The 26,019-nt window shown below is 38.4% G+C and overlaps 1 protein-coding gene across 2 annotated transcripts in view; it reads right to left on the reverse strand.

Annotated features, from left to right (window-relative positions):
* Window positions 1–1,762: 1,762 nt before the first annotated feature.
* Window positions 1,763–26,019, reverse strand: part of LOC121300913 (mitogen-activated protein kinase kinase kinase 1-like) — a 46,651-nt gene continuing 22,394 nt past the window's right edge. Inside the window, exons 2-20 of one of the 2 annotated variants that reach the window (XM_041229908.1) lie at window positions 23,015–23,165; window positions 21,811–22,038; window positions 20,439–20,639; window positions 20,020–20,136; window positions 18,589–18,737; window positions 18,057–18,178; window positions 17,662–17,743; window positions 16,676–16,862; window positions 16,156–16,434; window positions 13,121–13,242; window positions 12,710–12,801; window positions 11,976–12,168; window positions 10,493–11,768; window positions 9,529–9,681; window positions 8,238–8,400; window positions 6,633–6,764; window positions 6,142–6,284; window positions 4,413–4,544; window positions 1,763–4,286 (exon numbers count right to left, since the gene is read on the reverse strand). In XM_041229908.1, coding sequence (XP_041085842.1) covers window positions 4,137–4,286; window positions 4,413–4,544; window positions 6,142–6,284; window positions 6,633–6,764; window positions 8,238–8,400; window positions 9,529–9,681; window positions 10,493–11,768; window positions 11,976–12,168; window positions 12,710–12,801; window positions 13,121–13,242; window positions 16,156–16,434; window positions 16,676–16,862; window positions 17,662–17,743; window positions 18,057–18,178; window positions 18,589–18,737; window positions 20,020–20,136; window positions 20,439–20,639; window positions 21,811–22,038; window positions 23,015–23,165 — 4,072 coding nt within the window. In that variant the 3' untranslated portion in view covers window positions 1,763–4,136. Of the gene's footprint in view, window positions 4,287–4,412; window positions 4,545–6,141; window positions 6,285–6,632; window positions 6,765–8,237; window positions 8,401–9,528; window positions 9,682–10,492; window positions 11,769–11,975; window positions 12,169–12,709; window positions 12,802–13,120; window positions 13,243–16,155; window positions 16,435–16,675; window positions 16,866–17,661; window positions 17,744–18,056; window positions 18,179–18,588; window positions 18,738–20,019; window positions 20,137–20,438; window positions 20,640–21,810; window positions 22,039–23,014; window positions 23,166–26,019 lie in introns of both variants that reach the window. The other variant, XM_041229900.1, reaches the window with a different exon arrangement.

Genomic DNA, 26,019 nt, shown 5'->3' on the forward strand with positions numbered 1-26,019 from the left:
AAGATGGACCCCCACATTCCCATAAACAATAGCACAATAGCACTTGGACTATTTATGGGGTTTCCTTAGGCAATGCATGGGTGAGCAGCTGAAGTAGTTCTACAAGTACGTTTACACATCCTTTCCTTTTTTTTTTTAGTACTGTCCGATTTCAAATCCTTTGAGCTTGCCTGGAGAATCCTAACTGCTTGGTATTTCACTGACTTTCTCATTCCATTCATGTGACAATGGGACCTTTCAACTGCTGGCCCCAACTTCACTCTCTCTCTCTCAGTTAAAACAAGCTATAGAGAAAAAAAAGAGAAACATTTGATAACGCACAGATTAGTTTAATATTCCCATCAAAAACTGCTTTCTGTTTTACTTCTGATACACTCGCATCATAACTCGTTATTGGAGCAACAGAAGTCAGAATGACTGCATCCATCATACACATTGAAATGTATAGAATACATTTATATGGCGTTTGAAGGTATTTACTTGTTAAGAACTGCTGATTATGTAGCCATGTGGTAACAGCTTATGTAAGCTTAGCCAATGGGCTTTGTCAATGCATTTTATTAAATGCTGGACTGATCATGCTACAGGAGACATTCCTGCTGTTTACATTTGGTGTGTGTGTGTGTGTGTGTGTATATATATATATATATATATATATATATATATATATATATATATATATATATATATATATATATATATATATATATATATATATATATATTTTTTTTTTTTTTTTTTTCTCATGTGCTCTCGTTTCCATCCAACCAGTCAATGTGTGGATCAATGAAATCCTACCTTCACCCGACGAGGCAACACAGAAGTTTGGATTTCTATTGTGTAAATCGTTGTGGCTTTGAGACTGTACTTCCCTTCTATTTTATCTGAAGTTCATGTTAGTGGTTTTGCATCTACCTATACCTTGAAGTTTTGTTTCCATTGGCACATGGAGCAAATGAAAGGCTTTCATTTGATTTCCAATGAAAAATATGGTTTGCTTGGTCTACATTGGCAACATTTTTCCAGTAATCTTTGCAATCAGTCTGTGTAACCTTAAAGTCAGTTGTTAAAAAGGTCATAGAAAATGCTAACGAACGTTTAATTTAACACTGCTTGGGTAAAAATATATATATATATATATATTATATATATTATATTATATAGATAGTATATATACTCGAATTGTACGTCCTTAACATGCGGTCTACAGCACTCAGTATTCCCAGGTGGTCTCCCATCCAAGTACTAACCAAGCCCAACATTGCTTTGCTTAAGCATTGCATGGTAAGTTCGATTTGAAGAGCTTTTTGCCATCAGAGACGTTGCCCAGGGGTCACTACAAGGAAGTAGCTCTTCTTGACCCTTGTGATATGTATATACATAATAATATACAATGCTGTTAGAACAGTGTAACAGAAATGCCAAAATGTTTGTTCAAAATCTTATTTATTTACTATAAAGACAAACACCAAAATAATTCAAAATTATGCTATAAAATGCTTCAAAAGGGGTAAAAACTTTAATAATTAAAATATCTTGATATATTTAAAAATTACAAAGAATACATCTAGCCAATTTCTTTTCTTAACCCAGAGTTTTCAGTAACAATTTTCTTGCACAGTAAGGTGCTAATAGAAGTTAGCCCTTAAGCCCTGGAAGTCTTAAGAATAACAGTCACATTATAATTATATATAATATATATATATATATATATATATATATATATATATATATATATATATATATATATAGAGTATGAACTTTGGTAGAGGAAAATCTATAGGACACCTGAGGTAGTAGAAACTGGAATAAACAGCAGTAGACGTTATTTACAAATTAAAAGTACCACCAGGTAACATAAGAACAGCACAAAAATAATTACACATTACAATCTCAGTCCAGCTCTGATCCAAAGAATAAGATTATATCACATCCATTAAAAAAAAAAAAAAACAAAACAAAACACCACAATTACCAGCAAGCTGAGAAATACTAACAAACTCCCAGTGTCAGGAGAAGCCACAGGCATTAGGAATTTTAACATTACAGATATAGAGATTGATGAAGTAATACTGATTAGCTGAGGTTCATCAGTTTTAGAATCTGCCAGAATTTGTTTTGTTTTCACTATATAAAATGGCAAGGGTGTATCATTTAAAGCTTTGACAAAATAAAAACTTGGAAAAATAAAATAACACAAATAAAAAAAAAAAAATACAACAACAACCACCTTTCAAGAATCTTGAAAAAAGTGGTACAAAAAAAGTACAGGAGTCAAGTACAATAAATTTAGCTACCAAACTTCACATTGATTTACATTTGAACTCTTTAAGCTTTGTCAAGCTTGTACTCCGCATAAAGAAATATACATTTGCATAAAAACTTTCAATTGTTTATAAAAAAGTACTCGACTTTTTTTGCTTTGTTTTTTAAAATCACAAAAGTACATATTATTGCCGTCTCTTTTCTCAGCACAGAGCGGCTGAAAACACAAATCGGATGATATCACACACTCATGTTATTTGTGTTTTTGAACATTTAACACAGTTCAAGCATAATTTTTTCTCAGCTGATTACAATCAGAACATCACCACCTGAAGAGCTAAAGTTGAAATGATTACATGAACTAGGTACATGCTCTAAACCCTAACAGCCTGCCATAAAGCTGAATAAAATCAATGTATTGATATCTATTAGTTGTACAACAGTCTGCCATTTTCCTTTGATACTGCAGCCGAAAATTAACACAAATAGAAAGAAAAATAACAAAAAAAAATACAGTATCTGCCATATGATAAAATAACATTGAAAAGTGGCTTGTGTTGAATACCAAAATAAGAGTAACCTTTGTACAACAACAAAAAACAAATCTAATTCTGATATCCTGGTAGCATTAAGAACCTATTGTGAATAGCTGTACAGAGGATTTAAAATAAAATAATTACAATACTGTATATTCTCTATCAAAGTGATCAGACTGGTAAACACAGTATAGCAGAAAAGGAAAACGCCAGATAAACATGACAAGCAGGAAGAGCATCAAATGTGGTTCTTTCAAGAAATGTAACAAGACTGCTTTTAAAGATTTGTGAACTAACAATGGCATCAAAAAATGTATTAATTCAACAAGGCTCAAATGTAACAATGACAGTTTATAAAAACAGCAGGGTGATCACCATGGCTTTTGGAACCCTTAAATAAGAACCCATAATTTTATCTGAAGAAAGGTCTCACAGGTTCAAAGGTATCTTTGACATTAACAGGTTTTTAATAATACTCAAAAGCATTTATTTTTTATTGTAAAAAAATACACCTTTCAAGACTGCAAAATGACAATTCTTTCATTGCATCTGTATAGGCTTTCACATTCGGCATCAATTTGCCTGCGCCTGTTTAATATTTGTATTTATGTATTTATTTTTAGAAGATCCCCTTTTCCTGAACAGTTAAATGTAAGACCTTTTATCTTTCAAACTACAAAACCAGACGAAATGGTCCGACAGTAAAATGCACAAACAAGCTGCAACATTATGCACTGCAGCCAAAACACATGGTTTACACAAAACCACTGAACAAAACAAACAAAAACAAAAAAAAAATTACTAACTGTTTACTGAAGTAACAGAAATTTTAAAACCATTGACAATGACTTACTCTAACCTGTTTAACAAAATAAAATTGTTAAAAACTAAAATTTGGAGCAGTAATATACTCTCAATGTGAAACACATGACGAATTCTGTGACATCTTGCTGTGGGTTCAAAACATGATGCACTTTGAGCCCAGCTGCTAATATTGCCGAAAGAGTGCACCAACAAGAAAATGTTCATCACTGAACTGTCCTAAGACTCTACAGATTGCTTTTTTCATTAAAAAAAAAAGAGAAGATGCTCTTATGGTCACTAAAGGCCAGTTTTTCTCAAGGCACAATTTAGAAGCTAAACTTGTGACTAACTTGCATATTGTGATAAGGTACAGCTCTGTATGCATCAGTCACATAATAAAGCAACAGCCTTTCAGAGACCTCACTTTCAGGGTTTGTTTAAAGGCTGCTGCAGCACCGCTGTTCTGTGAATTTGTTTTCCTGTGTTCAGTAGTATCTTTCACGACTAGCTTCCACTCTTGTGGTATCGCCTCTACCACGCTGTCCGGATGATCGGGTGTTTTAGGAGCTCTCGCGCCGGAGGCCTGTCCAGTGGCTGAAGTTCCAGACATCGCAGAACCACGTCTCTAAGACCTGGAGACAGGTGAGCTGGGATTGTAGGAGCACTCGTGGCACTTGCAATCTGAGGTTTAAAAGAAAAAGAAAAAGCCATCAGACTCCAAAACAAAAAACAAAAAGTTTCAAAACAAAAAAAACGTAAAAAATTATAAAATAGAATCCGAAATATATAAAACAGAAGGTGACATACCTTAAATATCAATGCAAGGTGATTGGAGTGCTTCTCTGCATTCCACGGTGGCTTAGCACAGGACATCTCTATAACAGCACAGCCCACACTCCACACATCACAGCTCCTGCCATACTGCAGGCCTCTCAGAACCTGACACAAAGATTGCAATGTTAGACAAGCAAGCCACTCCAAGCACTTTACTTTTGTTTTGCAACATGTTTCAAAGAGAAACTTAAACTGGGCCCTACTTATAATTTTTTTTTTTTTTTTTTAGCATTGTACCCCTCTCTCTCGTTCATTTTGCATCACGAGAACATTCCCTGTGACGCCCACATACCCAGTAAAAACAAAAACAGCTCTGTATGCATGTGGATTCTAGGAAGTAAAACATATCTACAACTTGCCAGACGCATGAAGAAAAAACAGAAAAGGCACTGCAAAGAGAGGAAGAAAAGTTTGGTAAGCCACTAGAAAATTTTAGGATTAAAACATGTGGCTCCTTTTTTATCCCAGTGTTTTATTAACAAGCTGCATGTCTGGATGCAATCAAAATGTACACGGGCTATGGCATGATATTATTATTATTATTATTATTATTATTTAGCAGACACCTTTATCCAAGGCACATAGACTAGGGTGTGTGAACTATGCATCATCTGCAGAGTCATTTACAACAACGTCTCACCCGAAAGCAGAGCACAAGGAGATTAAGTGACTTGCTCAGGGTCACAAAGTGAGTCAGTGAGTGAGCTGGGATTTGAACCGGGGACCTCCTGGTTACAAGCCCTTTTCTTTAACACAACCTCCTATATTGTGCACAATTTAACACTACTACTTTCGTCTTATTACATTTTTAGGTTTAGAAGCATAACTTGTATTAAGGCTATTATCTTTACTGGTCAGTGAATTATTATTATTATTCATATTTAAAATGTCAAAAAACTTTACCATGACTTGATTATAATATTGCATAACAAAAGCTACAGTAATACATTGATTTATCATCTTATTCATAACTCTGCTAAATGTAGTACGGTCAGTTTTTGTTGGAAATAACCTATTTACCATTTTCAAAACATTTTAGGTAAGTGAAGGATTCTTTTTTTGCACAGCCTCTAGCTGTGTGATACTCACTAGCAGAAATAATTTTTTATGACTAAAACCCAAAAGAAAAGTACAAAGTGATTTTTGTGTTTTTACACTGAATTAAAATCTGTGCTTATGATAAAAGATAAATATAATTAACTGTAGTATTCTTGAAAACCAGGACAACTTATTTCTCTCCTAATTAAACATGTTTTGGACTACAATCATAACAAGGGATTAGGAGCCCATTCATTGTTGGGGCCTCAAAGCGATTTCTAGTGTCTTTTGTTCAGAGTTACTGAGAACTCTAAATCCACTTCAGCTGGTTCTTAAGCAGACAACTCAGACTGCTTTACATAGCATTGGCTGGATTTCTCTAATCTTTTTTTTTTTGAGCTACTAAACTTGTAAGCAGCATCAGACAAAATATAACTGGCTTATTATCTTGCTGCATGTAAGCAAGACACGCGGTCCTACACTGCATGCCTTTTCTAAAAGTTGAAATGCTCAGTACCGGAACGATGGATTACCAGAATGTCAGCATGCAGTTGCCTTTCCTTTTCTATTTTACTTTGAGTAACTCCAAGGACCTGTCTTTATAAAGCAGCCCTACTTGATCAGCAATTAAGCTTCAGATGACAAAACACACACGCAGTCTTACCTCTGGAGCCATGAATGCGATGGTTCCCAGAAGCTGTCCCTGAAACTCACCAGCACCAGTGCCTTTTGATGCCAACCTGGCAGCAGCGCCAAAGTCCGCTATTCTCAGTCTCTGCCCTGTGCTGTCAATTAGCAGATTGGCACCTACAATAAACACAACAAAAAGTGCTGGTGGTTACCAAAGAGGCAACAGCAGGGGAGGAAAATCCATTTCCCTAGTTACTGCCTTCCATATTCCCCCAAACACCACATGCACATTCCAATGAGACCCCCCCCTCCACGTTTCCCCCGACAACTGCAGGGAAGCATGCGCTCCTAAACACTGCTAGCATGTCATTTGATATGGCTTGTACTCAGTTCAAGGTTTCAGCGCTGAACGGTCACCGCGAGACCAAGACCTCGCTCGGCTCTGGCAGCAGCACAATGCACCGCTATTCTCTGTAGGAAACACTCCTGCTCCATCAATTTGCCTTCTGAACTAGCCTTTCGCACCTTTGATGTCTCGGTGGATAATCTGGTTCTCATGGAGATAAGAGAGGCCACGCAGCAGCTGCTGTGTGTAGTTTATGATAACCACTTCCTTGAAGGCTCCGTACTTGTTCAGTAAATGAGAAACTGATCCACCTGAAAGAAAAGGAAAAGTTAAGAAAGTAATCTTTCACTTTTAATGAGCAGTTTCTTGAGCCACACTGCTCCTCAGATGCTGTTTCTGCAAGAGCCAAGCTGTAACTTTCTACAGATCTTAAACATGCAACGGATTAAAGTCATAGGTGTTTTTTTATTAAACAACAAAGCAAAGTTAAAGTAAGACACATGCCAATATTAACAGAATAAACAACCCAGGTTACTGTTGATGAGCACTTTATAAATTATTATTATGACTTTAAGAGCAGTACATAGTTCCTACTACAGCATTTTCTATTTGTTTCTCTGAGATTTCTATGCTTGAAGATATGACTAAGACCACAGATTCAGGCTACAGCATGTGTATCAAAGGTACAGGAAATAAAAATGTGCATTATAAATATCATATGGGAGATACTGAAAATAAAGAAGGACTATGAAAAAGACATAGGAGTTTTTGTTGACTCAGAAATGTCTTCATCTAGACAATGTGGGGAAGCTATAAAAAAGGCTAACAATGCTAACAAATGCTCGGATACATTGTGAAAAGTGTTGAAATTAAATCAAGGGAAGTAGTGTTAAAACTGTACAATGCATTAGTAAGACCTCATCTTGAATATTGTGTTCAGTTCTGGTCACCTCGCTACAAAAAGGACATTGCTGCTCTAGAAAGAGTGCAAAGAAGAGCGACCAGAATTATTCCGGGTTAAAAAGACATGTCATATGCAGACAGGCTAAAAGAATTTAATCTATTCAGTCTTGAACAAAGAAGACTACATGGTGACCTAATTCAAGCATTCAAAATTCTAAAAGGTATTGACAATGTCGACCCAAGGGACTTTTTCGACCTGAAAAAAGAAACAAGGACCAGGGGTCACAAATGGAGATTAAACAAAGGGGCATTCAGAACAGAAAATAGGAGGCACTTTTTTACACAGAGAATCATGAGGGTCTGCAATCAACTCCCCAGTAATGTTGTTGAAGCTGACATCCTGGGATCCTTCAAGAAGCTGCTTGATGAGATTCTGGGATCAATAAGCTACTAACAACCAAAACGAGCAAGATGGGCTGAATGGCCTCCTCTCGTTTGTAAATTGTCTTATGTTCTTATGTTCTAAAGGACTGTATTGCACATGGCTGAATAGCTTTCATGCAATTTTTTAAATGCTCAGTGTCTAGTCCAATAACAGAGCCATTTAACACATTTGGTTTTAAAGAAATCTGCTTCAAAAGCCTTCATTTTTACCAACATATTTCCCATAACATAAAACAGGCTTGTTTTTAATAATCTCCAACAAACTCCAATTTAAAAGGGATTTGGCCAGCAGTAATTACAGTGCAGTTGCTTCTTTTCAAAGAGCTGTGTGGATACAATGATCTGGTGTATTTTTCAGCTATTAGGTAAGCTTTAACTATTTCATTACCTAACACTGCAGTCTGCACACTTTGTTCTGTAATGCTGTGCCAACTCACCTGCCATCCACTCCACAAAGAGATTATAATTGTTCTTTTCACACGTTGCCCCCAACATTCGAATGATGTTAGGGTGGTTCAGATGGCCCATCATCCTGATCTCTTCTCTTAAAGCTTCAACCACCTCTTCCTGCTCAGAAGAAGTGTTCCTCACATAGGTAACCTGAGTCGAGAATCAGAAGAGTCATTTCTATGCACTGAAGTTTTGTTTACAGTATGCATTACAGCAATGCATAGACTTATTAACAGTCCAATTTAAAGCTACAGTGCCCCAAACTCATACTCAAGTTTCTATTAAAGTATGAATCCTGGGTAACTGTTTACAATATTTGTTCCCGTTAGTTTAGCCTGCAGTGTACTTCTTTGTAAACTAGACATTTTTAGCTTTCCAATTGATTCAGTAGGCACAAACACTTTCCTCCCTTCATGAAGCCAATTTGCCACAAGCAGGATGGTAGTACATCTAGAATCTCAGGGGAGCCAAAGAGAAATATACATAAATGAAAAAAGGTGCTACTTTTGTTAAGCTGTTAAAATACTACAGGAAATACATACAGATCTCACATTCAGCAAAATGAGGTGAGAACATGTCAAAATATTGAATGTCACATCAAGTACATTTTTGAATGAACCAATAAAGTCTTTCTAGCTAACAAAATAATTTCATTTAAAAAACAAAAAAAGAGACCTCTTGGATGCTTCAATGTCATTATTTGGGTATGATGCAGTTTTGAAAGAAATACGTGGATATTGTATTTTAAAACGTGTGAAATCTGGTACTACACCAGGTTCTCATCGATTCATTTTATAGGTCATGTCTTAGCAGTGTGTTCAGAGTCATCAGTTTACTGGCTGCAAAGCATTTCAATAGGAAATCTGCTGGTTGGTTAATGAACAGTATGTGGGCTTGAGGGGGTGTGGACATTTAAATCTCCAGATGAAATGGAAGTGCAAGACCACCTGAAAGTAGGCTTGCAAACAGGTTCTGTTAACCTTGTGTTGTACCAGATATCACATTTTAAATTCATACACTATTGCTATATAAGTTTTCCTTTCAAAATGAGACCAGTACAGAGAATGGAAATGCAAGCCAGGCAAGATTTCTAGTATTATTCTGCTAGCTACAACCAACAATGAGCTAGATCTGTGTGAATATCTGAAACACAACCAAGTTATGTTCCAAAAAGACATAGAAAGTTGCATGTGTGTGTACGGTGCTTCAAGCTGATATTGAATACCTAGTGCTCTTATTGTGTGAAAAAAAACTAAAGATGAAGCAATCAGGGATTACCTGTTTGACAGCCATTAATGTCCCTGTCCCCACATCTTGAGCCTGGTAACAGGATGAAAAAGCTCCAAGACCTATCTGTTGTCCTTTGAGCCATTCTGCACCCTCTCTGTAAGGGTGTTTTGCTTTGGTATGTCCAGGCAAAGTCTCTGGGGTCTGAACATTTCAAAGAAATATACAGTCAATAATGACATTCTCCATAGCTTGGTTATTGAACAATTATATCATTACATACATAGGTAATTTCTCCTTTTTCAACAACGGCCTCTACTTGCTTTTACAGTATACCAAACATTGAAAGCCTTTGTTCCAGGAACGGATTGGAACATGTAATGTACCAGTGATACTAATGGAAACTACTTGCATTCCATTAAGTCCCTAGAGAATTCTGATAGTAGGTGAGTGAGAGTCCTGGGAGACTTCAAGGATATCAAAGCATGGGAAAATATCCAAAAGGCATTATCATATGAAAATATCCTACAGTGTAGTGTAACGTAGTGAACAACAATAAAGAAAAGAAAAAAAGAAACCTAACATTGAATCTGAAGACATTTCTTTAGAAAGAAACTGACTTGGACGCAGACCAAGTATTCTAGCAATTTAGCCATGGTCTCTAAAAAATCTTGTCCTTTTTAAAAATGTGTGTTCTTCTAAATCTGGTTCTGTAGGTTATTAAATGTTCTGTGGTATACAATCAGGCAAACAAAAAAGGGAACTTGAGTTCCTAGATACCCAGATAATTTAGGTGTAGTTAAAAAAACCCAATAGGATGCTAAAAAAAAAAAAAAAAAAAACAACACTTACGATTGTCCTCTAGACTACTTTTAATATTGTACACTGCATAATCCCCACTTCAATATACCCACTTCAATAAAGTTGTCCATGCAACGCATTTACAGAATGCTAAGAAAAACCCAGACACTGTCAAAATATACAGATCAACAGTAATCCCAAAAGTAGCACTTACATCCATCTGAATAATAATCACATCCTCTCCTTTGTCCACCTGAAGCTGAGGGATAGTTGGCAGTGCATCCTGGGATGCAGACATTGCCAGGACGACAGCTAGTGCTTCCTCCTCCTCAGCCTCCATCTTCTCTTTGCACTGCTGATGCTGCTTCATGTCATCGCTGTACGAGTCATCGCTCTCAGTCCTCTCAGGGGACAGTACTGCCACCTCGGACTTGAAGGTGACCGTGGTGTCACTGGCGGGCGGCAGGGAGGCCTCCAGTAGGTCCTCCATGCTGGAGTTTAGCTCCGCTGAGGTGTCCAGACGATGGTACTTATCCTCCACCGGTGTGAAGACCGTGTCCTCGCTGGGAATCAACACGTTGTTGCCGCTAGAACTACTCTCACAGTGCGAAAGGTCTTTTAGGTCAAGCTTCATGCTTTTCCTCGCTTCGTAAAGCTGCTTCCCGCTGTCACTCGGAGATGGCCGGGAGGGTTTTGGTCTGTGGATCTGGCTGCAAGGCAGAGGCCTCGTCTGGGTGAAAACGGGAGACAGTTTCTCAGGCTCTCTGCTTCCAGGGGAGCACTTTTGAACCTGGAGGGAGAACTTTCGTTGGGTGCTTGGGGAGGCAGATGCCAGCTTGTTGGGGATAAAACCCTGAGGTCTAACCTTGGCATTCTCAGTTACAGGCAGATTTGGGGGGTTAGAAGAAGGAGAAGGCAAAGTTGGGAATGAAGTTGGGGAATGATTTGACGAGGGGGAGTTCAGACACTGACTTCGCGGCCTGCTCTTTGCCTGAACGGGAGCCTTTGGCTGTTCAGCAGAAGCACTTGGCACTGGAAGTCCAACAGAAATGCCAGCTAACCTTTCTGCAATGTCCTCTGGACTGGCACCAGCTTTAATATCGCCAAGACACCTTGCTATTCTCCCAGGTAACTGCACAGTGTGGGCAGGGGTATTATTTTCTGTGACGCTTGGTGAGTTCTGCGGGGCTGAAGGCTCTACAAATTCGTCATGACGTCCAGCTGTGGTGTGCATATCCTCCATGCCCAACTGAATGGCTTCAATAATGTCCATCTCTTCCGCGATGGCCATGAGGCGGCGCCGCATGCGTGTATAATGCGTAGAGCTGGTCACACTCAGCATGTCCAACAGCTTCACAAACACATGGGGCACCCTCGCAACCATCCTAGCAGCACTCAGGAAGACTCTCCTGGACAGCTTGCCAACCATGGAGTGGGAGTTGTCTATGGACTGAAGTGCAAAGCTCAAAAGAGATAACAGCTTCTGATACCTGTAAAAAAAAAAAAAGGAACCAAAAAGAACCAATATCAATAACTGTAAATTAAAAAAAAAACCACATATTTAATAAGTTATACATTTGAACCGCACTGCTGGCCCAGTTCGAATCATGACGGGATACAGAATGGATTTTTTGCAAGAGATTTGCTTTGTTTGTTTGTATTAGTTGTGGAAAGTCTTAACTGTAGAAAAACAGTACCTTTCTGCAACAGCTTCTGACTTCTGGCAATCCCCGCTGGAAACAATATGGGGGTAAAACTCAGCAGGAAATTCCAGTAAGAGCCTGTCAATGAGACAAAGACGGCCCAGCAAACACTGCCAGTTGCTGGCTTCCGTCTGAGTGCCGAGAATACAACTTAGAACATAGTCCACACCTTCAATACCAATGGACCCTGCAAAGACACAGGAAATAGTTAACCTAGATAGACAGATAGATGGATAGACAGATAGATAGATAGGAGACAGTGTCTAAACGAATATGTCTAAGAGGGCATGAGTGCCTCTTACTGTACACTTCATTTATAAGTTCTACAGATTGGTTAGTCCTCTGAGACACAAACAAGCAATTCAATATTTAGATCTTAAAAATACTTTATATAATATATTATGTGTGTGTGTGTGTATATTCTATGTTACCATGAGAACGCTTAATTGCAAGAAATACATCCTTGCATTCTTCATGTTCACAAGTAGGTACGTGCAGAAATTATATTACAGTAATTCATGTCTTTCTGCGCTATGATGCTTTCCCGTCTGCAGCTTTTAAAAACCTTTTTTGTACAATAGAAACAATGAATAAAAAGAAATGACGGCAACTCCAAAAGAACAAGGTTCATACCCAAACCAGAGGAAATCAAATATTTGCTGGCATAAACCTCACTAAGTTGTACTTGCGTTCAGTGCGAATTTGTTCAGTCACTCCATCAGTCTTACCTGCTTTAAGTATTTCTCTCCCAACAGCCAGCTCCCCGATCTGACCTTTACACAATTCCAGCAACGTGGAAACAGAGAGCTGACTTGTACGGCTGTAAGAACAAACATTTTACACACATTAGCGTTGCAACCACTGCAATTTCAAACATAAACAGATTTGTGTCTTCGGCACATAAAACCATTTCTCTTTAAAAACATTCACAATGGTAATGTTACTTCTTTAATGCAGGAACACAAAATCGACCAGAAGGTGGCACTGTTTACAACCAGATCTTCAGGCAAAGGGTTTAAGGGCACTTGAATAGAAAATAAAACGTGCACATCTGATTTACACAAATAACTGAAAAATGATAAGATTCACCCTCTAATAAAGCAAATTAGGGGAACCCTTTTAAAGGAAGATGTGTGTACCTGTTAGCATCTGCACACTTAACCAATATGGTCTCCACTACTGGCCTGAGAAGCTGCTGTAGTCTTGTTCTTTCTGTAGGAGTGTGGCACGGCGTGTAAACCAGCATGGCTCGTAATGTTTTCTGTGAATGAAGGGGGGGGGGGGGGGGAATACACAAATTTACTGCTACACTAAAGACTATGACAGGTACAATAAAAAGTTTATCCAGAGTTTTAGGTAGTTGCTACTGGAATTAATTCATTACTTAAAATTAGAAGCATACTATTATGAATTTGAGACTGTGCTGTAGTAGCACATGTACTTGGCCTTCAACCAATAAATTATTAGAGAGAGAGAGAGTTCCAATATGAAGAGGGAATACTCAATTACTAATGGGAAAAGCAATCGTGTGCAAGCTGCAGCATACATATGGTACGGTTATAATAAAATACAGTACATGCCTGTGCTCGAACATAGTAGGTTCATCATTAAAACAAAAAGGCCAGAACACTGTATGGCTGTATGGATTGAAAGGAACAGCTGTGACCCAGGGAATTAATTAAGACTGCCAACTGAAATGGCTCCTAGGCTCAACAGAAAACAGCTTTCAGCAGCACAGGGAGGTCCATCTGCTTTAAATAAGGACACCCTACTTGAACACCACTTGCCATAAATGCTTTGGGTGAAAGTGCAGGTTTGCACCCATGTCACTTTTTTGCTCAGCCCAGCCCTCTCTCATGCTTCTCCACTATTTCGCTCCTTTCTATAAACCACAGCTGTGATGATACGGAAACCACATGCAAACAAACTTTTTCAATAGGCTGTTAAAACAAAAAAAGTACAGTAGCTACAACTCAAATGGACTGAGTTTATGGTCAGTTTTTTATTCCATGGTGCAGTCTACTGTACACCATTTGTGTGAAAAGATAAGAAAGACTTAAATATTAGGTACTATTCAGGCCAAATCATGCATCTTTCTGCAACAGCAGACTAAAAGCTTGAAGAAGGTTGTAGTTAAGAACTGTATTTACATCAGCATCTAGTCCTCTTACAATGTACTCTCTTCTTCTTAAACTAGCTCCAAACAAAGCAGAGACTAAGTCCAAAGGCTCTCAAACATCAACCCTGTAGCGGTTATTTATAGCACAAAGCTACCTCCCCTCTACTGTAGAGAATAATAGAATAACAAGCTCAACACAAGACCCTTTCTGACAAACACATGCCTGAAAACCAAAAAGAACAAAACTTTTCTTGTGCTCATAAATGCCAACCTCTCCAAGCAAAATGCCACAGGCAAATGTCAACCCTCTAAAGGCCTGAATTCAAAAGAACAAAACTTTACTATAGAGAAGAATAATTAGGTTAGAAACCTCTCCTGGTGCCTTTCTCTATATAGCCTATAGCACTAAAAAGCAAATATAGTACACCCTGAAAAGAACTAGATCTCAAAGTGCTGTAGTGAAACCAGAGTTTTTCCAGAAGCACAGATTTAAAACTTCAGGACATTAAGGTACGTGTTTATAAAACCGGAGTAAGCGAGTCAATCTCATTTAGAGACCAGAGTTAAAATTAGAAGGAAATTAGTACATTAGAAAAGGTATGTGCGCCCCCTGTCCGTGTCCCCCCCAAATTTACAAAACTTTTTTAAATGACTAAACCACAAACAAGGAACTTTACATGACTCCCCAGAACAGGCATACAGGTTTTTAAGTGTATTTACATGTATTAAAGCACTTGCATAACAAATACAATTGAAATGTTTATGCTTGTTTGTGTCACTTTCATCACATGGTATCACAAACCATTTCAGGATCAATAGCTCCAGTCTCATGATTAAACTGTATGACTTTTTTTTGTGTGTGTGTTTGGACGAATGACTAAAGCTGCGTACACACTGGACACGAGCAAGCAAAGTCGTCGAATGTCAATCCACACCAGACGCGACTTAAACGAGCCAAAAGACTGGAAATAAAAACATGACCCCGCCCGTGCATTCCTATTGGACATACTGGAGATGGGCTGTCCCGTTACAAAACAGGTCTTGTTTTGATAAAAGGCTAGCACCCTGACCTCTGGCAACTTCATTCTTAAATAAAGGTTGGACTTGTAAAATATACAGATCTCAGTTATTGAACATCCCTATATACCCAACAGTTTTATTGTTATCATATATTAGTAGTAATTGTACAGTTGTATGCATAGAACAAGGTCGTGTACCATGGTATGATGCAAGACTTATTTAGTTTTCCTTTTAAAACAGTCCAGTGAACATATATGGCTGATAATCTTCAAAACTATGAGCTTGGTAATGTTGGGATGTGTCACACAGAACACAAGCGTGTTGCTGGCTTTGTTTTACAATATATAGAATAGCAGGAACCCGATAATATTTTTGTGTTTGGTGAATCGCTTTATGCGTATGTAAAGACATTATTCCACAGAACAAATCTGGTGAACAAAGTGTTACTTATCATAGAAGTAAACAAACAAACCAAATAAAAGCCACAGCTTAAAATGAGGTCACAAGTTCAAGCTGTGTGAATGTGGGACCTTTTTTGTGTCATTTTTAAAAGCCAGCAAAAGTGCACATTTTTCATTTAAATGCTAGATATATAGACTGCATGTATTGTCTGGTTTATTTTTGCTTATTAATAAACCTATTTTTATGCAGCGTGCATAATCGGAAAGAAAATGTATCGGTGCTGCTAAATGCACCACCTGCAAGCCACGACTACTAGTACTACATAAAATGATTAACTTGTTTTGAGGCGTGCGTTTGACGTGTTTCAGGGGTGTTAACCTTGCTTCTGATTGGTCAGTTTCATTCCAGTCGCATGACAAAAAACTAAATAAATAAAAAATAGAACAGGTTCTATTTTAGCAACATTTTTCAAAGCGACGTCGCTCACTGCTGGTGTGGACACTCCCATTGACTGCAGAGACTTCTAAATTATTCGCGCACGTCCAGCGAGGATGCAGTTTAACCTTTTCAGAGTGTGTAAATGCCATATGGATTTGGCTTCTGTGTTGTGTAAATGCAAGAGAATCAGCGTACCAGTGCAGCGACATAGACTTTGTAGACTGGGTCGGCACAGACCATGGACAGCACACTGCAGCACGACTCGACCACCACGTCTCCTGAGATATCACTATGAGATGGCCCGCTGGCTCCTGTACCCAGGCTGTTTCCATTGTTAGAGCTGGAATTGCCACTGCGCTCGCCATTGGCCAAAAGCAAAGCTCCACTGACATCATGTGACAGGCGCCTGAGGGCCATCTCTCGAATATTCCAGTTCCGAGAAAAGAGACAGCCAACCAGCTCGATTCCAAATACCTGTCCAACAGTGAAAAGTGTAAAAGATTAGTCTCTCATGACTGAACAAACTTCTATGGCCCGGGGAGAGGGGTGTTTAAAAAAAAAAAAAAAAAAAAACTAAAACCTATATCAAAAAGCAGTTTGTCAAAACCACAAGAGAGTAAGAGTAAGAATATTCTAAGAAGGGAAGGGGAGTTACAGACCATTGGAATTTTACTAAGGCACAATAATTTACACCAGGCTTGTATAAGAGCTTCACCTTTATCCAGGGCTCAGCGAGTTCTTTGTAAGCGGGAGGGATCTGCTGAGTTCCATACTGTGGCAGGTTGAAGTTGCTCTCCTGCTGGCTCCGCTGCGTGTCTGTGGGGGGTGGCTGGTGATGTTGGTGTGACTGAGAATGGACAGATCGACCTGAAGAAGCATCCAAAGGGCTTGGCATCTCATGGCTGCTGAGAAACATGATTACTTTAAATGTCATCCCTTGGATTCTTTACCCACACTTCAAGCATTTTATGATATTGACCTATTTTCAACTTTTTTATACAATGACTTTTGACAGCGTTAAGACATATCAAACCAGGGATGGAATAAGACTCCTTTTGCAGAGCATTTTCACCCATTCCAGGTTTTAATACAAGCTTGATGTAACAAGCTTGGATGTGTCTTATTAAACTCATCGTAAAACCAGGAATGCCTCACACCGCTGTGCAATGGGTCTTACGTCCATCCCCGCAAACAGTAAATAGTCTATTTTTAGAAGGGTAAGAGGTGACACTTTGTTTCTGCAGTGTCCCTGAAAAAAGCATGCATGTCTTCTGAAAATATTTTTTTCCAAGCTAATATCTTTCGGCATTAGTGATCAGAGCAAACATTTGGCACTAGTGATAACATGCAAACAAGCAATGGTGCCCGATAGTCTGGATCCTGTATTTGTGGGGATGAAAGCCAGCTCAACAAACAATATCTCGATTCATAACTGACAGTCCCTCCCACAATCAGACATTTGCTGCTTGGTGTAGGTCTCTGCTACTAAATACCGTAATTCTAAACTGTGGCTGGGACACGCAAAACACTGTAGTGCAATACGAGTTTAGGTGCTTGACCCATTGTCATCACAGACAGTTCACAAAGAATGGTGCAACCATTTAATTTAATATTGTTGCCCCATTTGACTATATGAACATATATTTTTTTAATTTTCAGAAGCAAAATGGAAATTAAGACGTTTACATAATTAATTAGTACCTGTAAAAATCGTGCGACTTCCACTTTGCTCTACAAAGAGGGCAGATAAGCGTTTCTCTGGTTCTTCTACATTCTTCCGCCCCTGAAATGCAACACACGAAACTCAGTGAAAGCCAAAATGTCTTGTGATCAACTGTCAGATGAGACACAGAATAGTTTAAGTGCTTGTCTGCAGTAAAATGTTATTTCATTGTAATTTACAACACACTCTTGAGTTCCATCCTCTCTCTTCTTGAGTGTAAAAAAGCTGTTAATTTAATTGTGTAACATTTAGGGATTATGCCAGGAAGAGATACAAAATATCTAGTTCATAACTAGATTTGATTTTGATGTTTTAGAGTAGAGATACTTTCCTTTGCTTATCAGCCATGGAAGTTCGTGGTAAATTCACTTACAAATAGACATGCAGTGGTGATGAAGCTTGTTCCTGCAGCCCTCCTCACATACAGTCAGGCTCTCTTCATCAAGCATGTCCAGTAGGCAGATGGGACACATCTGCTCCTCCTCATCCTTCATACTACAAAACGAAGAGCAAAATCCCAGTGACACTTGCAGCAATATATATTTACAATAAATTTAAAAAGACGCACCTATAAAACTTTTCAGCGGCACGTATCTCAATGAAACAAAAGGGTTTATGTGGGAGATCTGTCTTCAATATTTACATTGAAGGCACATGTTAATGTATCAACATCACTTTTAAAACAAACGTCCAATCAAAATCAGTGATTTAAACCTTCTCACTCATCTGTCCAAAAATCACAGCTAGTAAAGCTATATCAGGCATCACACATATTTTGATGATCCAAGTACTTTTTTTCTTCTATAGAGAATTGTTTTGGGGAGGTAATTATTGGACTAAAACAAGGTGCCTATCCACCTAGCAACAATGATTTGGAATGGCTTCAATTTGAGGTAAAGGCCCACCTGTTCTCGTTGCTTGAAGTGGAAGTGCTGGATGAAGAGGACGTGTGAGAGTTCGACATGCGAGACACAAACTTTTGGATTGTACTGCGAGAGGGAGCTTTGATCCTTGAGCTGCGCCGGTTGTGGTACTTCTGAAACAAACTCTCAACCTGTTCAATTTGGAGAGAAGACAAACATGTATAAATTTCTGCCCACAGTCCAAGCGCAAGTTCTGTATTTAACTCTTTCAGCACTGCCAGCCTTTCTACAGGTCTAGGAAAGACCACAATTTCAGCCCCTGAACACTAAACACAGAAGACCATTACAATCATAGAGCATTTATACTGCAACATGTTTATTTTTACAATAAAATATCTTAAACTATTTAGCGAGTAATACCAGGGTTATATTTTTCTATATTGTAGTTACTTTAAAGTAGTGGTGGGGCATGTATCAGAATATTTGTACGAACATTGATCCACGTGTATTCGAAGGCAGAAATCCATGTACATGTATGCCAGATATTGGATAGAAATCCAAAATACGTATCAAGGTGGTTGGCCTTGCACTGATTTGCCACCTTGCCAGAATTTGTGGGCCAGTTTCTAAAATGTCAAGTGAAAAAACAGCTCCATCTGATGTGTGGAATTAATAAACAGAGGATCAACACATCTGCTCTTGACCTCCTTCCTATTGAAGATGTTGGCAGCAAGAAATAAATGATCCAGATTAGGATGCACAGCCAAGTTGCCAAATAATTAGGAAGCGAGTAAGTATGTGGAGATGCATTTGCAGGTACGTCACGCCAAAATACCTCATGGTTTCCAGCGCTAGCTTGCAAGGGAAATGTTATGTACAGTGATCAATGTTTTGTTTTATGTTGTGATCCTATTTTCTGTTATGTTTAATGAAATAAACAAGAACCAAAACAATGAGTTTTTACCCCATATTTATTTTATTTGAAGCAGTCAAATTTAACAATTTGGGCTTGTTTGTTCAGCTAAAAAAAGGCATAAGTAAACCTCGGTAATTCTATTACTTTATGAAATGTGTCTGATGCCACTTTGTTTATTGCAAAGAAATGACAATGGCAGGGACGTGACATCTACTTTGTACTGGTTTGGTCTGAAATACACTCAACCTGCTGTTCTGGGACAGATTATTTTTACTTTAAAACAGTGCTACATATAATGACTTTGACTATGCTTTGCAAATGAACAAATATCCAAATACTTGTCTGAATTTTGAACATTAAAATACCACGGTCATCCCTGTAATACTGAAGAAATTCAAGAATGAGGAAAGGCCATTCAGCCCACCTATGCTCGCTCGCTTTGGAAAGTGTTGAAATGGTTAATCCTGAGGCATGAATTGCATGTGTGTCTTGTCTGTGACACAGGGACACACACACACTCTACTGTATAGAATCTTGGAACCTTGCCATGAGATTACCTCAAAGTTTTTAAGAGTTTTCCTCCACAGCATGGGATCACAAGGCTCGAGCTGGAAAACTCTCAGCATGACAAACAAGACATGGATACAGAATGTTCCACGACCACAGCTGCAGGTCTGCAATAAATACAGAAAACAAAACGCTATAAAAAAAAAAAAAAGGTTGGACACACACGGTCTCTCCCTCATAAAGTACCTTTTAAACAAGATGCAAGAAAGCCTTTGAAGTTACTTGTCTAGGTATTGCATGGCCCATCTGTACATGTAACAGTGGAGCACTATCTCTGTACACAAGGTGGTGATAATCTGGCATGTCCCTTTCCATAACCCCACTGCAGTGAAAGTCAGCACTAATTCAGTAAAATGTTAAAAGGGATGCTGATGTAAAATCAAATGATGTGATCAGTGCTCAAGCTTACCTGAGGCCCAATGAAGACCCGATATTTATTGTCTGGGCTGTCTCCTCCAATAAGGAAGGAGTTGGGTCCAATCTGCTGTAGCAAGTACAGTCGTGCCCGCATGACTTTGCTGACTCTGCGCTGTGTTTCCTCGGGGCTATAAGGTGAAAACCCGTCTGGTGAGGGAGCCCGTCTGGGAGGAGTGACTCGTCCACTCTGAAACTGAACACAAACAAGCCATTATTATTTACAAGGGACAACCCTGCAGATAGTTGCTCAATTAAAGAATTGTTCGTTTTTTTTTATAATAATAAAGTGTAGTCAGTAACTTTTTATTAATGAAGTAGTTACTATACTTTTTTTTTTTTTTTTTTTAAATACTTACAAATGAGAAAAAGCTAGCCAACAAGGGACATTATTGGGTTCTACTCTGTATTCAAGACATTTCTGCTGTGTCATTAATTTAGTCCACAAAATAACTGGTTACTGAAACCTTCCCATTTCCGTGTCTTTTTGCACTGAGCTCTGCAAAGCTGGCTAGAAGCAGTTACTGTAGCTTAAAAAAGTGACAGAGGTGCAACTGAATAGACAACAGAACCCTGGTATGAGTTCAGCACACTGGATGGCCTACAGCATCAGGTTCAGGCATCAAGGTTTTAAAAATCTGCAAGCTGTATTTAGGGTCAGATTGAGAATATTAGGAAACTCAAAACAAACAAACAGTCTGACTGATGGCATCAATAAAAAAAATAAAGATTGTCGAAATTGGATTACAAAAGCAGAGTTGTTATTTGCACAACAATTTGTCACATCTGAAATGCCTTAAAGTCCATTTTAATATGCATAGTCTTAAACTGCTGCCTGCTAGACAAATGATTAAAACATTAAATCAAAATTGCACTAGGATTTCTAGCAGTTAGTCTACGCTCACCCCTTCAAACACACTGAACTTTCGACAAAAGCTGAAAAATGACCTACAATATGGGCAAAAGCTAGCCAGCAACGGAAATTATTTGATTCTACTCTGTAGAGACAATGTAAAGTTTCTGATGATAGTCGATGGATTAAAAAATATGGTTATCATTCATAACGTTAATGTATTAACAGTAAGCCATTTCTGCTGCAGCATTAACTGAGTCCAAGAAATAATTGCAGTGACTGAAACTTCCATTATTTGTGTCACTGCCTTTGCACTGAGTTTGAAAACCTGTATCCAACTTATATGACTATTGCACAGATATCAATTACCTTAGTATCTCTGTATAGATCACAGAATTTTCAGAACTTTTTTTTTTTTATTGAACTCTATGGAAGAAAATGTCTGTTTAACAAGCTCTGGTGTTTGTGGTCAAGATACATATTACAGGTGACCATTATGACTGGATCAACTCACAGGTACAGGGGACACCCTCTTCCTCCTCACGCCAGGAGACTCAGATTTGACAGTGGTTTTTGATGACGAAGATGAGGAGGTGGTGACGGAGGAGCCCGAGCTGCTGGGAGAGGGACTGCGGCAGGCCCTGGACTGCTGGGAAGCGCTGCTCTGCAGCTCGCCAGGGGACTCTGAGCTTGGCTTGTTTGCGTCCGAGCCCTCTGCTTTCACCGAAATCGGTTTCACAACCTGTGTGACACACAGCACAGACTTGTGGTTTTTCATATATGCATGAGCAGCAGCTTGCTTTCTTTCAACTGTAAATATTGTACACATGATCTGCTGTGCAAGGTGCCCTTTGAATTGGAGGTATTGGTAATGCATGCACAGAAATACCATCCTTAACAGTGTTATAGATACTCCAGACATCTTATTTGTATTTTTTATGATCTGATCACAGTGTAGAGGATCTTAATGTTAAAGCTCTTAAAAGTGAACTTAAAAATCTGTCAAGTACACCACAGACTAAAATCAAGACAATCTCACTAATATTATATTATACCAATTGTTCCTCTTACAACCCTTTAAGCCTTTAAAGCCCCTTATATTGCCAGTACTTCGTCATTACTCCAGTTATGTCACTATTTATCTCCCACTGAGTTATCAGAGGAACGGAATTTTTTTATTTTTTTTTTAAATAAAATATATACATTCTTCTACATTACACAAATGTAAACAGCAACGTAAGTTTCATTAAACTTCCCCTTATATCTAAAGCTTGGACTTTTGAGGTCTTTAAAGACAGTGTTGTATATGCAGTAACATTTAATATCATTAATAGTATCAACTTTTCAAATCAATGTATCATCATAAAAATCTTTGGCTTGCCATTTTATGGAGTCTAATGCTGAAGATTTCAATGCGACAAACATTTCCTATGGGTCAGTAACATTTTATGCTCTGCACTGGAGGAACCAGCAACATCAGTAAACATTGATCCGAAGACAAAACATGTCTGCATGTGGCATTTAATTTTCAGTCCTGTAAAATCAGGAAGAGATACCCATATAAAAAAAATAAGCTATAGTGTTCTATGGTGGTGAAAACCCAAGAGTTTACCACAGCATTCCATATTGTATTTGTTTTATATGGGTATGAATGGCTCCTGCAGCACTGTACCTGTTGCTGGTCAGGAGTCCTGTTACAGCAGAGCTCCTGTACTCACCACTGGTCCTCTCCTGTTCCGCCTCTCAAGCCATTCATGTTTCCAGGCAGGCATACATGTTGCTTTGAGTTTCTCCCTGATCATGCGCTCCTCTGGGCGGTCATCCATTTTCTGCAACCCCCGGAGGGTTTCTTTATTCTCCATGTCACGGCTATGGAGAGGAAAAAAGATGAATTAGGAATGTGACAGCGTACGCTTCATTATAATAAAAAGCATAAAAGCTATTGAAGAATGCAAGGAGAGTGCCAACGTCACCTATCCTGTACCTCCATTCATCTTTCCTTAACCCCCCTCACCAACATTTACAATCAAGGTCACAACTCGTTTCCAATTGGCTACAGTGGGATATTTTAGAATAATAACGAGCCAATCAGTAAAGTACTATGTAATTAGAGGGACAGCAGCCAACGAGCAACACACTTGACAACCAGTGCAACTGCTACAAAGGAAATGTTAAGAGCAGTAAATTGAAATTTGACAGGAGGCTCACGTTGTCTTAATTCAGCGTTTTTTTGGTTACTATTTTTAATCAAATCACAGAGAACAACAACATGTGATAAATGTAGTGATTCTGCAGCAGACAGGCTCTCCACTAGCTGTTCCTTCTTTTCACAAGGAGGCCTGGGTTCAAATCCAGCTCACATCACAAGTGAAATTAATTTGGTGGTCTAAATTGTACTCCCCAGTACTTTGGGGGGGGGGGGTGATGGTACATCCATTCAACTTTTTGTCAGTCCCGCTTATTTATTGTAACAGGGTGCTGCACATGTGAAAAGACGTTTTGATGAGAAAGTACAGTTGTCTGAGCCTATTAAATTTACAGGGGTGAAAAAAGGGGAAGGGGGGATAAAAAGCCGTTTGATGAAAAATTTTACAGTTGTCTGAGCCTACTTTTAAAATTTTTTCTACAGGGAAGTAATGAATCATACAAATGTGGGCAGGCAGGTCTATTCTCAGTTGCTTTTTCAGCTTACAGAACAATGTAGTACAATGTACAGTAGCCTTATTTAAAAGAAAAACAAGGGGAATCCTTAAAAGCTACAAGTAGCATAAATATTTTACAGTAACTGATTAAATAAGGGAATTTAAAAGAGACCCAGAATGCACTGGTGGGACTGCACATAGAATACAGAGTTCAGTTCTGGTACTAAGAGCAACCAAACTAATCCAAGGGTAATAATAGGGAAGACAAGAGACCGAGGAGACGCACGAAGGACAAAAGGTAGGATACACAGTGTCCCTCGTACATTGCTAACATTGTATGATATTTTCCACTATTCTGAAGTGACAAAGTACTGCCCCACAGGCCACAAACTAAGCCATATAGAGTACTGTAGGCAACATGACATTGATCTCATCTCAGCTGCTGTAAAATTGACATTGACAATATGTTTAGTATCCGTCAGAAACAGATATAAATTACTGTACAGTCAAACTTCCTTTGTACTTCAATCACACACAACTCTCAAATGTAAACATTGTATTTAACATATCCTACTTTTGAGGTTGTGCATTAAGCTTTTTACTCAGACTTACAAAGTCAAATTATCACCCATTTCCTCCATCAGAACGAAACTCAACAGCTACAGCTCAGACCAAATCCACATCCACTTTATTGTAGCCTATCCAACACCATCACTAGAATACTGTGAGCACAATAAAAATCAGCAAATGCACATTCAACTTACATTTGATTAATTGGTTGCAAAATACAATCAATTAAAAAGGTGTTTGATTACTCACGAAATCAGGAAATTGATTAAACCCCCTTACTTAGTTACTGTAAAACTGTAGGGAGCTTGGGCTATCAAGATTCACAAAGTAATCCAAACTAACTATAATGTAAGTACGACTGGTCTATAGATTAGCTCTCTACAGCCTCTTAAATGTAATTTTCTTTTTTAATTATCCTCTTAATTTTCTTTGACATCCTGCTAAACCCACAGAAGACACTTAAACACTTTCTAAGACAAATACCCTTGAGTTAAAAAAAAAAAAAAAAAAAGATGAAACAAAAAAACTTTTAGAACACACACACACACACACACACACAATATTTTCTTCAAGAAGTGCAAACCTCTTCCCAAAACCCCTCCACTGTACTGAACGCTGGCTTATCACCAAAATGTTCAGCAATAAAAACAATGGTTAGAGCAGGAACAGGTAGTCATTGATGAAGAAAGCATTTTAAATAAACACAGTCCAAGTCTTTTCAAATTGACAGGGGAAAAAATTCTGCTTCTTGTAATATTGTCAAAGGAAACAACAATATTGAAGAGGAAACAGTAGTTTCCTGTTAAAATGCAGAATATATCACAAGCAGGTGTAAGAATTTCAAACAGGAAATCTGCAACACTCTATAAATTGCAGATGATATTGAAAACTACAATACTACTGCACACAAATTACAGGTGGACCTTCACACACCAGAAAGAACAGGTTTGGTTTTGTGCACGGTACAGAGCTGCTCAAAGACACGAGTGAATCTAGCTACCTGCAGACTACTTTTAGATATTTGCTGAAATAGTGGGGAACTCTTTGGACCAACATATTTTATATTCTTGAATGAAGACAACATGATTCATAGATTTTCAAAGTGAAGATACAGTACTCGCTGTAATACACCCAATTCATCTGCTTAAAATAAGAAAAAAATATTTGATTTGCAGGACTATAGTAAATGAGCTGTGAATAGTCTGTTTATAAGATACTGTACTGTACTTGTAGCGTACTCCAAGATAAATTCAGTGGCAACTGGTTTTTACTTCACTACTACTGTAGTATTGTATTTGCTCCTGCCTCATTTGTGAGCTTCCCAAGCGATAATGGAGCAAGTCTTTCAGTCAGTCCTGGCCTTGGATACAGAAACAATGATCTAAAACAATGCAAGCTTACAATCTCCACCATCTTTGGATAAAAAGCAGCAGTACAGTAGCGGTCGTTGCCGATCATATGACGGCCATCTCAGTTTACTGGGTTCTAAACAAAGGACCTTTGTGTTGTCC

The sequence above is a fragment of the Polyodon spathula genome, chromosome 2 (genome assembly GCF_017654505.1).
Source record: "Polyodon spathula isolate WHYD16114869_AA chromosome 2, ASM1765450v1, whole genome shotgun sequence".
Taxonomy (NCBI): domain Eukaryota; kingdom Metazoa; phylum Chordata; class Actinopteri; order Acipenseriformes; family Polyodontidae; genus Polyodon; species Polyodon spathula.